The 14,292-nt window shown below is 35.7% G+C and overlaps 1 protein-coding gene across 9 annotated transcripts in view; it reads right to left on the reverse strand.

Annotated features, from left to right (window-relative positions):
• Positions 1-14,292, reverse strand: part of COL12A1 (collagen type XII alpha 1 chain) — a 98,457-nt gene that overhangs the window by 12,522 nt on the left and 71,643 nt on the right. For all 9 annotated transcript variants that reach the window (XM_072926572.1, XM_030267464.4, XM_072926575.1 and 6 more), the window contains 10 exons: positions 12,507-12,649; positions 12,026-12,135; positions 7,197-7,346; positions 6,734-6,811; positions 6,058-6,144; positions 5,170-5,223; positions 4,543-4,638; positions 3,092-3,145; positions 2,115-2,168; positions 887-940 (listed from right to left, as the gene is read on the reverse strand). In XM_072926572.1, the coding sequence (XP_072782673.1) occupies positions 887-940; positions 2,115-2,168; positions 3,092-3,145; positions 4,543-4,638; positions 5,170-5,223; positions 6,058-6,144; positions 6,734-6,811; positions 7,197-7,346; positions 12,026-12,135; positions 12,507-12,649 (880 nt within the window). The remainder of the gene's footprint in view (positions 1-886; positions 941-2,114; positions 2,169-3,091; positions 3,146-4,542; positions 4,639-5,169; positions 5,224-6,057; positions 6,145-6,733; positions 6,812-7,196; positions 7,347-12,025; positions 12,136-12,506; positions 12,650-14,292) is intronic.

Here is a 14,292-nt window from a genome sequence, read left to right on the forward strand (position 1 = left end):
CCACAGTTTAACAGGCGTTTTGACACTGTATCAGTGTGTATATGTTTTTGGTATCATTCTCAATGACCTATTCCTAAAGCAAACAAAACAGTTTGGCATTCTAAGTTTGCCTAGCAGATCTGTGATCCATATAGAAATCCACAAAAAGAAGACCATAAGCCATTGTAGTGATGCTATATAAATACAAAATATTAAAAGACCAGATTACGGGACAAAAGCTCATCTGCACATTCACAAAAGAATTTAAGACAATTGTGGGGGAATGGGGCCAGCCCAGATAATACCCTGCCTTTGAGAGTGTTGTCTACATATGTAATGCAAATATGTGTTCTGTGTTCATCTGCCTTCTGGAAATGCTCCTTCCAACTTGCTATAGGTTGGACCTGGTGACATGGGGCTGCAGAAAATTGCCTATCTCAGGCTGTCTGATCTAACATAGGTTTTTCTCTAACAGCCACCCTCTTTTCTAGCATGCTCCCACAAAACACAATGAAGCAGCTCTGTAAGCAAAAACTAATCCTCAAATACCCTTGTCAAGAAAAATTTGTATTAACAGTGTTTGTTTTCACCAGTGTACAAGCAATAAGCCAATTGGTTTCAGAAGACCTAGCTATTCATTTAAAGATCATGGCTAAAGAGCTAGATAAACTAGTTCTTCACTTATTTACCCTGGCAGAAATCAGTTTCAAAACCACTGTTATGAGTGTTTGAGAATATATGTTTTGCCCAGCTATCTGCTCACCTTCTACCAAGAGTTTTTCAGACCCATTTAGGAGATTGAGAAAAGGATCCATTTCATATTTGACAGAAATGGAAAATGTCAATGTGGCTCTCCCTTGGCTCGGTCTCTTAATTCAGAGTATATCAAAGACAAAATTATATTTACCGCTGGTCCTGGTGGGCCTCTGGGACCTGTGGGACCATCTTTTCCTGTGAAACCCTATTCAAAACCAAAAGCAAGATTACAGAAAATTATATAATTGCAATACTCCTGATTACTACTAGCATTTCTTTTAAAACCTATCCACAGTACAAGTTATAAAATAGCTATCACAAATCATGCTGGAGAAGGCTATGGAACAATGAGCTTCACACACTTTAGATGTTCAGCTGCTCTCGAATAACCGAAAAGGAAATAAATGGTTTTTAATTTTTTTTTTTAAAGGAATCATTATTCTATCCCAGAGGAGCAAAATCTCTCTTTTCATTTTCTCTCATTCGCAGTTTAACTGGACCATCAGAGGTTTATACTTAACTGGAGAGCCCTGTCGCTCTCAGATACTTCCCCTGCAAGAATGAAGGCTGAGAAATCCCATTTCAGTTATCCAACATAGCATTCACAAGTCGATGTTGATGGTCCATGACCCACCAATCCAACAGTATCCTCTTTGGCAACTGGCTATCACACAGTCATCTATTTTCCTTTCCAGCTATGAATTCCCACTAAAGGACAGCTATAAATGCATATACCAGCTATTAATTTTTACTGCAAGGGCAAATAATTGCTCCAGTCATCTTAAAGGTGATATTCCATTGTGACAACAAAAGAGATTTACTTGACTCCAATTTGAAGAATGGAATTGCAGCTCCACAGTGAAATAACCAGTGTACATGCCCTTCATTAGGAAGACATTTCTGAGTTCTCCGTCCAAAGAAGCCAAAGGTTTAGGGGCAAATCTAACCTTCACAGTAAGTTTGGCACAGACAGATTCCTTACGAATATGGCATCTCCCAGATGTTGAGATAAGCAGAGTTTCAAAGGGATTCCCTGTAGCAGCAACAATGTGGGGAAGACATCAGGGCTGACTCCCTCAGCAGAGCCCTGCCCAGGGGACATACTGCTCTAAGGGTGAAGGCAGCTGAGAATCTAGTCAGGGAAGGGAGCAGGGCAATTTTTACAGAACCTATCTGTCTACCAATAGCTGTCTGGAGAGGTTTTCACCCCTGAAGTGTTTCCCTTTTGCTTGTGTCTCTCCAGAAGGGATGCTGATAAAAGGACTCCTCTTGAAAAAATATTTGAAAATTGAAAGATATATAAAGAACGGGGAAAATCCAACAAAACGTAAAAATGACATTACTTGGTCTTTTCAGAACATAAACTGTGGAAAAATTACCCTTTCTCCTGGAGGTCCCACTGGTCCAGGTGGACCAGGTAAACCTGGCGTTCCCTGGAGGGAGAAAGAGTGAGAAATTGTATCATGACAGAACAAACACCACTGCTATGTCATTCCATATATATCAAGTATATATGTTCTTCCCTCCTTTCTGTCTAATCTCATTGTACACTGGCATGTAGCATTGCTTCCTACAGGACATTACTACTCTCTAAAAGTATACTACTCAGGGTTATAAGGACTAATGAAACAGATAAAGAATACAAGGCCCTTGGCCCATGACTGACCTTATCTGATACATGAAACTAAGTCCACAACAGCACTTAAGCATTCCTCATGTAGTTTTTTTATCATCAGTAAAATTAAATAGTAACCAAGGAATATTCATTATGCCATGACATGTCCAGATCAATGATCTTAGATAATCTATAAATATGGCAAATTAAAAAAGAACTTTTTTATCTTCCTTGTATAGTTCACAATACAGAAACCTGCAAATAACTGAACTTTAATATTGTTTTCTTCTTTCAGAAAGCATACAATTAATGTCCCAAAGCTATTTGAATTCCAAAAGTAGAAATTAATTAGGCAACATTGCTAAAGAAGGGTGCGGCAAAGGTTCTGCAATCTTTATTATAGGAAGACATTTAACTGCAAGTGGTCAGAAGATGAGAGACCTTCCTGGGGAATTATCAGAGTACTCTTCCTAATCAAATAGTCTGTCATTGTGCATTCTCAACTGTCCAGAGGGACATTTGGCTTGACCAAGCACAGCTGGATTTTTCACATTTGCTGTTTTGAACGGCTTACTGCTGCCTTCACTTCAAATTTCTAAGTGTAAGATAACTGTTTCCAAAACTGTGGCCCAGGGGGGTATGAAAAGAGCCTATGGCTCCTAGTGAGGTCAAAGACAGCTGTCCAGCAGCCAAGTTGAATCAGGAATAGAGCAAAATCACCTTGTCCAAGTATCAACTTACCGATCGCCCTGGGAGTCCAGGCTGGCCAGCATCCCCTTTCATTCCTTGACGACCCTATAATTTTCACAAATGATTACAGAATACATCATACTTCCAGGACACAAAGAGTACGAGGATATAAAGAAGCAATTTGCTGCCTTTCACAAATAACTGGCCTTCCACATATGCTACAGCACTGTAGTATAAATGCACAGTCCAAATCCACATGAGCTAAACTTGACAATACAATATTAATTTTTTTACAGTGGCTTGCATGATAATCCAGCATTAACAACTGGTATTTGTAAATATAGACTGAAAACGGGGTTTGCAATTGATATGAAAAATGAAAGTACATGACTCAAAGTGCTCTAAATTCTTGCTAGCTAATGAGAAATTCCATTAATGTTGGTGTTTTCATTCTTTAGACTTTTTCAAGTGAACAAATAAATGTCTTATTTGCATTACAGATGTAAGAAGAATGTTTTTCCTTTCTTGCTGTTTGAGACCTCTAGATCATCTTTGATAAATTTTTACTCCCAGTGTATAACCAAAAAAAAGCATGAAAAGAATCTACACAGGGTAACAAAATCATTCTACTTTGTCCTTACAAAACAGGTGTTCCTAACGTCTATCTTAAAGCATAATTTTTTTCCCATTTCCCAAATTCCGTTAGAGATGGAGCAGGTAACCAATTTTCAAATAAAAAAATGATACAGTATGCAATTAAACATTGCTTCTTCTTTCCATAGACTTTAAATTCTGATCAAAGTCTTCATTAAAAAAACTTCTGAATAAATTAAAATTCAAGTTAATCCTAAATAGGAAACATCAGAATTATATTCTTGCTTTTAGGGTGATTATTTATTGAAATATGGCAAAAACAGCCTTAATACATTCACAATTAAGAGTTAGGCATGCAGTCTTCTATAAAAACAAGAATATAGTGAAACTTCATAAGTGTTAATAAGAATTACTCAGGCTTTAAAGGCATGCACATGAAATCAGAAATAGCATCTTGCTAAAATATGGATGCTGTTGCTAAGAAAACCCTAGCTACTGATCTAAGCCAGACAATAGAAGCTGAATATATAAGTCTGTGAAAAAGTCTTTGAAGCAATACTGCATGCTTCATTTTCCTCTACCACAGTTTGATAGTTTTGAGTCCTTAAACTGGAATGCCTAGCAACTCTACAGAAAAGACTGACAACAGAGTAGCACAACTCACATTGCTGCATTCAGACTTTTCCATTCATTAGAATCCCATAAGCACATGTAACATTCAGGACAGAAAATGCTATTTTATTAAGAGACTTGTTTCAGAAAGAGATGCATTTCACAATACTACTGCATTGTAGGGACAAACAAATGCTCTGGCAAAGCCACCACCCTCTTCCCAAGACCACCATCCCCACGGGCATCTCTGGCTCCACACAAATTGCCCGCTGATGGCGCTCAAAAGGGGCACTCACCGGTTCGCCTGGGATTGACAGCCCATTGGGACCCTGTGGACCTGGGGGACCTTGAGGGCCCGGAGGACCTGTCTCACCACGAGGACCAGGAGGCCCCTTAAAGCAGAAAATTAAAACAAAATTGTAAATGACAGTCCCGTTTGAAATCCATAACTGCAAAATCCTTTGGGTTAGACACTTAAGGTAAGTCAGAAGCCTGAAGACACATTTAATACTTCAGAACAACAGCTTAAATAGTTGTTCAAGAGGCATACTCTTTCATAAGCTATTCTCTGATTCATGTTGATAGTCTCAGGCCAATACATGCCCTCTGGCAGTGCCAATTAGAAGTATTGCCATGTCCTCTGTACAGATGAGAGAACAATAATGCTGCAGAGAGTGTATCACCACTCTCATGACATAATCCCAGTATCCTGATATGTGGTCAAGGCCTTTGAGGCTACATAGACTGTGATATATAGTCTCAAATAGGTAGGCTGCACGTGAGTAACATAAAGGCATATTTTTAACTAAATTTTTAATCCACATTCTTAGACTAAAACTAAGCATAAAAATTTTCATACAGGTAAGCCTATTACTACTCGGGTAGTAATATCATTATAGATTAATTTTGGGAAACATACTTACAGATGATCCAGTCAAACCCCTTTCACCTCTTGGACCTTTAGCGCCTGGGCCACCCTAAATTGAGTGTTCAGAAAGAAAATATATTTCACACACAGAAAGCAAAGGTGCATAATACTTATGTGCATTATGAATTCTCTCTCACAAACAAGTGAAGACCCAAAGTTTTGAAGTGTACAGATTGTACTGCTAAAAAATGTAGTAGAATGAAATATGCATCAGGAACTCAGGAAAACCACAGCAGCTTCAGCCTTGCCAATTCAGCCAATGAAAAATTATTTGGATTTTTGTCTCTACAGACATAAACTTCAATTTATATTAATCAAAAGCTCTGAATATCTGTCTAGTAGACTACCAGACAACTTAACTGGGCTTTAGATTCCTCATGCAGCACTTTTGAAAGCTTCAAAGTATGACTACTAGGCTGACTATAACTCTCTAATATTCAAAGCAATTGATAGGACTATGTCCATTACATAAATTAATATCTGTCCCCATAAAAAAAAGTAATTTATTTCCCAGACAGAGTAAAGACTCTTTCCTTGGAGTGAAATCTGGACTCTGTATTTAGGAAAAATATTTTTACAGTCCATTAAAAATGTCTTGTACATGATGTGCAAGAGACTGGGCCAGAGTCTTTCAGCCTATCAATCAATGAGGAGCTAATCTCAGTGATCACGCTGGAAATATAGGAAAACACCATACAAGCAAGTTAGATGTGGTGGGAGCTCATCAAAAGGGGATGGATTACCATGTTGTTAAGGATATATTGATAGAAACTATGTCTCTGACTTACATTTGTTTCACAAAACCACAGACCAACATAAAACTGCTTCCATAAATATAAAAATCAGAGAATTTGTCTATTGTGAGTTACAGCTGGTAACTTACAGCTGGTCCAGGAGGTCCTGGAGGTCCAACACTGTCTTGAGTACAGGTACAAGCATTTGGAAGAGCTGGGCACTTTGCTTCATCTCTCTGAAAATTTAATCACAGCTTATTACTGTCCTTTTAAAGAAATGTACTCAGTGGCAGCATGCTTTTCTGAAACAATAGCAGGAAGATTCTCTATTATCCTGTTTCCAAGTAAAACTCAGCTAAACTGTGGTTTTGAAATGTTTCTACAGGACCTTTTATATTTTTAGAAATATTCCCTGTGAGCTATGCTAGGCATTAACAATAGAGGCAGGAGCAAAATGTTCAAGTATTTATATCCATTTGACAATCAGCTTGTGCTGACAAAGAGGAGTTACTTTTTGAATGCCACTCCAAGAACAGATTAAATAAATAAATAAATAAATTCCCCATTTATAATGCCTAGAATTTGAAACACCACTGGAATACAAATATAACAAACATTTTTTACACGATTTCTAAGGGGCTCAAATCTAGCATTACAGCTATACTGTCTCAGACCCAAAACTTTGAAATAAGTTGACTGGCTGCTCTGACAATCGTGATTTAGATGTATTGTCAGTACAAGGTTTAATAACAGCCTAATAGTAATATTATTAAATTTACTGTCAATAGCATTTTTCTGGATAGCCTCTGGTTCATTTATACTTACCATAGAAGGGAGATCACAGCATCTGTCTCTGCTAGTCCAAACTGGACTGCACACAATGTCAAAATTCTGTATTTCTAACTGTAAAAGAAAGTAACACTCTTGAAAGATCATTAAGTTACGTGTGTTGTTAAGTATGAAATCTATTGACATTACCATTAAAAATCACTCCTCCATTTATTTCTAATGCTCAATTACTATCTACTCTACCTATTAATAGAAAAATATTCCTGCCCTTGTTTGAGTTTACCTGAGTGCAACTTCCAGCTATTACATTTTTTTTCTTGCAATTCTGCTAGAACAAGATGCTGTAAAGACTAAACTTCTCAGTTAAGTACATTGGGTTTGACAGTACAGATGCTTGAAAGCTTCGGATGCAACAGTGGTTTCCCAATAATCCCTAATCTCTCTCCTCAGAAAATTTCAAAGTCTTGCAGCGATGAATAGATTCATATTTATTGCTTACTGTTGCTGATTTTCGGTCCCCTTTTAGAAGCTTCCCAAGTATTTCATAGCCATCAGTTGTGATATTGCCAGCCTCCTTAATTGGTTTTTCCATTATTTCACTGCAGTCAATGTAAATCTTAACATTTGATGAAGTTACAACAATATGGACCTGAAAAGAAGTTTAATGAAATATTGAGACACAGCACATGGGCACAGTTACTTTAACACCTTAATTGTATTTAACTGATTCAATAGTACTGTTTTAAATTTTATTCCCAGTAATCCTCCTTTACTTCCAACTGGTGGAAACATTCAAATTTACGGAGTCTATGACATTTATAATCTCTTTAGAATGTGTTGAAGGTCAATAAGATGAACACACAAGCACAGCTAAGAAATACTATTTAATGTGATAGTTGAACTATTATTAACTATTTTAAAAGCTTGCCTTAATTTTTTTTTTTTTAAGATGGCATAAAAGTAAAAAAATAAAAGAACTTTTGAGAGGAAGTGAATATAAGCATGTCTTGTTTTCCTCTGATGACTGGGACCACACAAGACGTTTATAAACCAGGGACTGCCCACTGGCTAACAGACTCTGTAGTTCAGAGGCTGGATTGTTTCAGACCCAAAGATACAGAGTTCAGTTTCCAAAGATGACTCAACCAGAGGCATTAACTACATTGAGATGCAGGAAGTGACCGGAGAAAATTGCCCAGAACAAGACAAAATAATGGAAGATGCAAGAGAGAATTTCCATGATAGAAATCTGGTTACAAAAACATATGCCAAAACAAGGGGAAACAGGGAACAGGAAGAGATTAATTATTGGAAATAGAAGACACCTAGGAGGGAGAAAGGAATAATTGTAATAAAGAGAGAGTACGTTTACCAGGAGACAAGAATGAAGTGCTTGGGAAAAACATAGTAAACCTTAAACAGAGGAACATACAAAACCTAAGCAAATATTATCTTTCCAAACATTTATGGTTTGTATGGCAAATGTTACAAAAGTTAATTTTCAACATTTCTCTGACAGCACAGAAAATATTTAGGGGTCTCTGAGAAATAAACAAGGGCCACTTGAGCATGTCTAATACACAGTTGATAAAAGAGCATCTTCAGGCAACAGGAAGTTTTCAGGGGCTTTATATACCTTACTGAAAGCACACATTTCATATACATCATTATAATCTCTATGTAGTTGTTAAAGTATCAGCACATTAAGATCAGGAGTAAAGAATCCCTGAAGTATGTATTTATTTTTTAAATCTTCTCTTATCACAGTACATAAACATACAGAAGCATATTGTTATTTGATGACTGTTTTAAAAATTGGCATAAAGTTGAGAGATTCCCCTAAATGTCCTGAGTCAATAAGTGCCTGAACAATCTCCTGGGAATTTTTACTTTTTTTTCCCTTTTGAATATTTTCCCATGCAGACTTGTCTCCAAGGCATCAGCACAGCTTATCTAAACTCTTTAAAAATTATGTGCTTACACTTTTTATCTCAGTGCTGTGTATACAAGTGGGAATTTTAATTAAAATTCCCAACCATATTCATTGAAAAAATAATAATAATAAAAAATTATTACTGCATCATCCAGTTTAAACACATCACAGATGTAATTTACTAGCTCTGAGAGGTACTTAATATGCAAGTCCTTCTACTGGAATGTTAAGTATTTGTCACAATTTAAATAAAATAAAACACATTTCATAGCAAATATATATTATTATATTTTCATTAGCACAAAAAAACAATTTAGGAAGGGTAAATCTACATCAGAATGTTGAATGTGATCAGCTTGAAAAGGTTCAAACAGCAATAAATGCTGAGCATCATCTATCCATCCAAAGAAGCAATCCCAACAATCAAAAATAAGGAGAGCTCTCCCAGGTCATTGACTCAGTCAGTTAAACTTAGATTTACTGCCATATCTGAATTCCAGCCTGAATCTCACGGCCTAGGCAATAAATCTAATTAAAGGAGGCATCTGGTGTTTACAGTAAATAACACGTCTCTGTATTCAACTCCAACATATTTTGTTTTCAACAGTTTCTAACACACCAGCATAAAGAAACTGTTCTGATTAGTTCTGACTATTTATTTATTACATTTTAGGAAAGAAAACATAATTTAATTTTTCTCTCCAACTGCCTTATAAGATAAAGTCTGATGGTGCTCTGATCTGCTGCTAAGTGAGTCACATCAATAAGCCAAGCAAATACATATATCCCATATGTATATCAGGAGAAAAAGATACTCTCATTACCAAATTTCCTCTTGCTAACTACTGCAAAATGGCAACCTAAAAGGAAGTCTAGTGTGGTAAGGATAAGCAAGTAGAAGCTGTCTGTCTCTCCAAAACATCAGTTAGAAATTTAATGACTGTCTCAGGCAGTCAGAATTTTTCCTATGGAACTTGCCAGATTCAACAGCTTTCACCATGGCTCTACTACACAGACTGCCAAAGTAAATTTCCCCACAGTTAGATGTAGTTAACTGTACTTCAGTGAATGAGCCAGTAAGTCATCAAATGAAAGCTACAAAAATGTTTAATATTTTGGAAAACCTTCCTTGCATTGTAAAGATTCACCATTTCTTTGAAACAGGATGGTAGGAGAAATTGCAAAGTACCTTTAGAAATGTGTTAATCTTATTTTCCTTCTTTCATCCATCTGAAACTACTGCTATCCATTATTAGGAGCTAATTAACACAGCTGATACATAAGGCTTTCTCAGCAGGTGGGCTTGGGAAGCCCATTATGCCATCATTAACAACCTGACTGAGATAACAAGTTTAGTAATCAGCTGGAGAGAAACCAGAAAAGTCATCTTTGTTTCATGGTGAAAACTCCCAAACAGAGCTCTAAACTAAGGCTCTTCCAGCTACTTTAAATACTATCAAAATCTGAATTTTTGATTCCTTTCTGGGAAAAAAAGATGGGGAATTACACATTGCATTAAATAACTGAGGATTTTTTTTAAGAAATAGTCTCTTCAGCAAGAATTCGTAATTGTAAAGCTTTAAGATAATTTGCAAGTCACTGCTACTCCTGTGCATTTTTTGGCGTCTTAGGATCACTTTCTCTCCATATGTATTTGTGTATTTAGCTATTAAAATGATACCAAATTTTTGATTTTTATTTGCCCTGTAATTTTTTTTACTATCAAGTGTAATAAACAATTTTATATAACTGCTAATTTCTGGCAGCTAGGAGGGGTCACAGATTTTTCCCCATTTGCTCTGATAAATGAGCAGAACATCACTGCAAGCGCTGTCAGATAAGTTTGCTCAGCTCTATCAGATTTAGAGAAACTATAAGGAAAACGTGATTCTAAACATCAACTAAATCAGCAACAGATATTTAAGAGAGACTGCTGGCAGTACAGCATGTAGAGAGCACCACACTACTGACCTGAAGATGTGTCAGCTCTCAGTGATATCTAAAATGAGGCATGCTACACAATGCTTTGCATCTAAACAATACCTGGGGATGACTCAACCCTCATACCAAAACAAGATACATCCTACCCTTTACTGACAGTTTTTCTCACCCCAGTAGATTCATATATTTCCTTAAAATTGTCCTGTTCTACTAAGCTATTTAAAAAAAAGGCAAATGTCAAAGGCAAAATAAAGGCTGTTTAATATACGTATGACCCAAAGCTACTCATAACTACCAGTTACAAAATCAATGACATAAACGTTTCTTCATATAGTCAAAAATAATTAGACCTAATTTCTAAACTAACCAGGCATAAATTCTAAAACAAGAATAACTGGATATAAGACCAGTTTGGGAAATTACTCAAAATTCTGAGGAAACCAATAGCTTTTATACTGTGTTATTTTCATAATCACCTGTGTTTTAAACAGATGAAGTCACAAAACATTATAATGCTGGCACCAGTTATCTTTCCTGGCTTTCAGTCTAGCAAAGCTCAGTTGACAATTTGGCCTACAGTATCTGGAAGTTGACAGAGGCAACCCCTTATCAGTATCCTCAAAGGAATGCTGGTAATGACAAGTCATACAGAAGATGGTATCATAAAGAAAACAAATGCTATACTCAAGCCATATTTAGTCATCAGATGAGAATTTAACTAAATAGAAGGGAGATAAATGAAAATATGAGAATGTGCATTTCAGCTAACCAAAAATGTTGCAATTTCAGCTCACTTTCTTGCCCTAAACATATATACTTAACACAGCAAGAAAACATTTTAAAAATATTTTTAGGTGTACATGTAGCCTGAGTCAAGCACTTTCTCATGACTAGAGGTAAAGAAGGTTAGGAACATCAAAGTTGCATAACTTGGTGTACAAAATTAGATATGCAAGCACAAATCTATGACAAATGAAGGCAGATGCAGCAACATGTAAAGATTTCACTAGCCATTTTGTCAATTCAAAACCTGTTTAATTCTAAATTATAAAGTAACATATTATGGGTTCTCTCTCTTTCTTGTTGTTTCCTCAGTCAACATGATATTGGAATATTTTAAGCCCAGTGTTTTTAAGAAAAAAAAAATCATATTTACTAAATATATACATACACATGTACTATGTTTGTTAAACATACAAATCTTATTCAATTTCTTCTTCAGATATATCCCTCCACTTGCACAATCTTAACAAATTCTTGACAAATCTTTACATTGATTTAAAGAAGACCTATAACTTCATAGATCTTGTTTTACACGATCTGCATGTCCTTATGTCAACTTAAAATACTATCCAAAAACCAGATACAGTCACCTGAGAGGGACTTGTGCTTGGCTTTCTTCTATTTAAAAGAACAGTACTTCAGAAAGCAGCATCATAATTTCAATCCTTTACCTTATGGAAGCTTCCATAAAAGATTTTCTTTACATCATCATTATCAAAAGTTACAGTTTGAACCTCTCCTCTTGCATCCTTGTTAAAGAATGATAGCACTTTGCTGGCAGCTGCAATAAATAAAAATAATACGTTTCATTTCATGCATACTACCGAAACCACCATACTAATACAACCTTATAGATAAAAATCTAGTTTACCCCTTATTAAGGAAACACAAATCATAGAATATCTTAATGACCTGTAAGTATATAGATGTACTTTGATTTTTAGAGTTAACCCTAAAGTTGAAATGCAGTTTAGATTAATTATTCTTAGTCGAAATATAGATGTACTAAGTTTAAAAGAAATTTCTTAAAACTAAAAACGTATAATCCTTTTATCATGTAGAAATGCTTTGGGTTTGGAAATATTTGATAAGAACACATGCAAAGTAACATAACATGTAACTTCTCCATGCAATAAGTATAATCATTCTTACGATCAAGCACAACTCCAACTTGTGGTTTGTAATCTCTGTCTGTAATCTGCCAAATTGCAAAAGGCTCATTGGGGGATTCAGGCAGAAGACGGAATAACAAAATGATAGTGTATGCCTGTGGCAACCCCTCTGGGTGAATCTCCCTGTTAAGACAATACAAAGACATTTTTTCACATGGAAACACATGACGAAAATAAGATCATCATCATCTACTCTTTTTCAAAGAAAAGACACAAGAGTAAAAGGGAAACCACAGTGTTTAGTGGAACAGAGCATTTTAACTACTCTCTCATAGAAAAAAATATTGTGATATAAAAACACTATGATTTGTTAAGATGAACTCACAACTGTCTTCAGTTGGTCCCAGTACCACAATTAAAGAGGATGCCAGAATGTGACCAAGAACTCTTGGGTATGTATTCTTGTGGCAAAATTCTGTATAAACTACACGTTTTAAATTTATTGTTGATAAGTACAGAAAAAAAAAAAAAGACCACAGCTTTATTAATTTTTTTCTTCTGGCCTGCTTCAGTCAGGCAACAGCATTTAACTATTGATGCCCTTCAGGCACAGATACAGAGATTCTTCTTCTTTGCAATTGATGTTGCATTTGGGCTCCAGCTCATTCTTTAGTGGCTCAGGTTTAAATTTCTGATATTTGGAATGCACATTAAATAAGCAGAGAGCCACAAGTTCATAAAAACATGCATGAAATCGCCTCCAGAATTTTCTGCAGGGGAAAGGAGAGAATGGAGGAAGAGAACGGCAAGAAAAGTGGTAATCACTGCTTCTCCTTAACCATTATAATGGAGCTCAAAAGGAGATTTAGTCACATGAACATAAACACAAAAACCTTAAAATGAAAAGAGAAGCTGCTTTGTATGTTGGACAAAGCTTATGAATCCATACAATTAGGAGTACTGCAATAAAAACCATATCACTGAGTAAACAACATCATACAGCACAGTGCAAGAATTCAAATATTAAAGTAGATATAGCAACACAATTTATAACTTGGATAACAAGTTATTTCAGATATGGAAACAACTATGCCTCTATGAGTTTATTGCATGGTGACTCAGTCTAGAGTTTTATTTTCTGGATTCTCATGAAAAATAAGGGCCCAAAATACTCTGACAAGTCTATTCCACCTCTTGAGCAAACATTAAACTATGTACCACAACATTTCTAAAAAAATGAAATAAATATGAAGCCTATCTTTTTATTGTCTTTTCATCCATTTATCCTAAATGCAATGTCTATCAACGCAAGAGAGTTGAAAAACTGGTATTATCTATATTTCCCTAGACTGCAAAAATCTATGCTGTTAGAGACCTGTCATCCTTACAGGTATTAATGGCATGCCAATGAACTTAAAAATCCTCAAGTCCTCCACTTTGGAAGCTGTGATCTCAGAAGGCTAGCAAAAATAAATTACTTCTTCGTAAACCTCCACTTCTGTGCTTGTGATCTTATCTTTACCCAATCTGTCAGGATTGCAGATGATTTCAAAGATTTCCATGAAGAGAAAACTAAATTTTCCTAAATTTAATAGGAACAATGGGATATTTTTAGGCATCTCCTCTGAACCAGAATAACCTTTTTTGAAACTTATTTAAATAGATGGGAGAGAAACAAATTTAAAAGAAAAATTTAAAAGGGAGAAAGGTACTGCTCCACTTCTAATAAAACTAACTGCTAAGTCCTTTTTTTCTTTGGGAAAAAATGTTGGCAAAAATAACCATCATATTACCCATCCATAACCAAGCTCTAAGACCACAGGCCC

Source organism: Taeniopygia guttata, chromosome 3 (genome assembly GCF_048771995.1).
Source record: "Taeniopygia guttata chromosome 3, bTaeGut7.mat, whole genome shotgun sequence".
NCBI lineage: Eukaryota > Metazoa > Chordata > Aves > Passeriformes > Estrildidae > Taeniopygia > Taeniopygia guttata.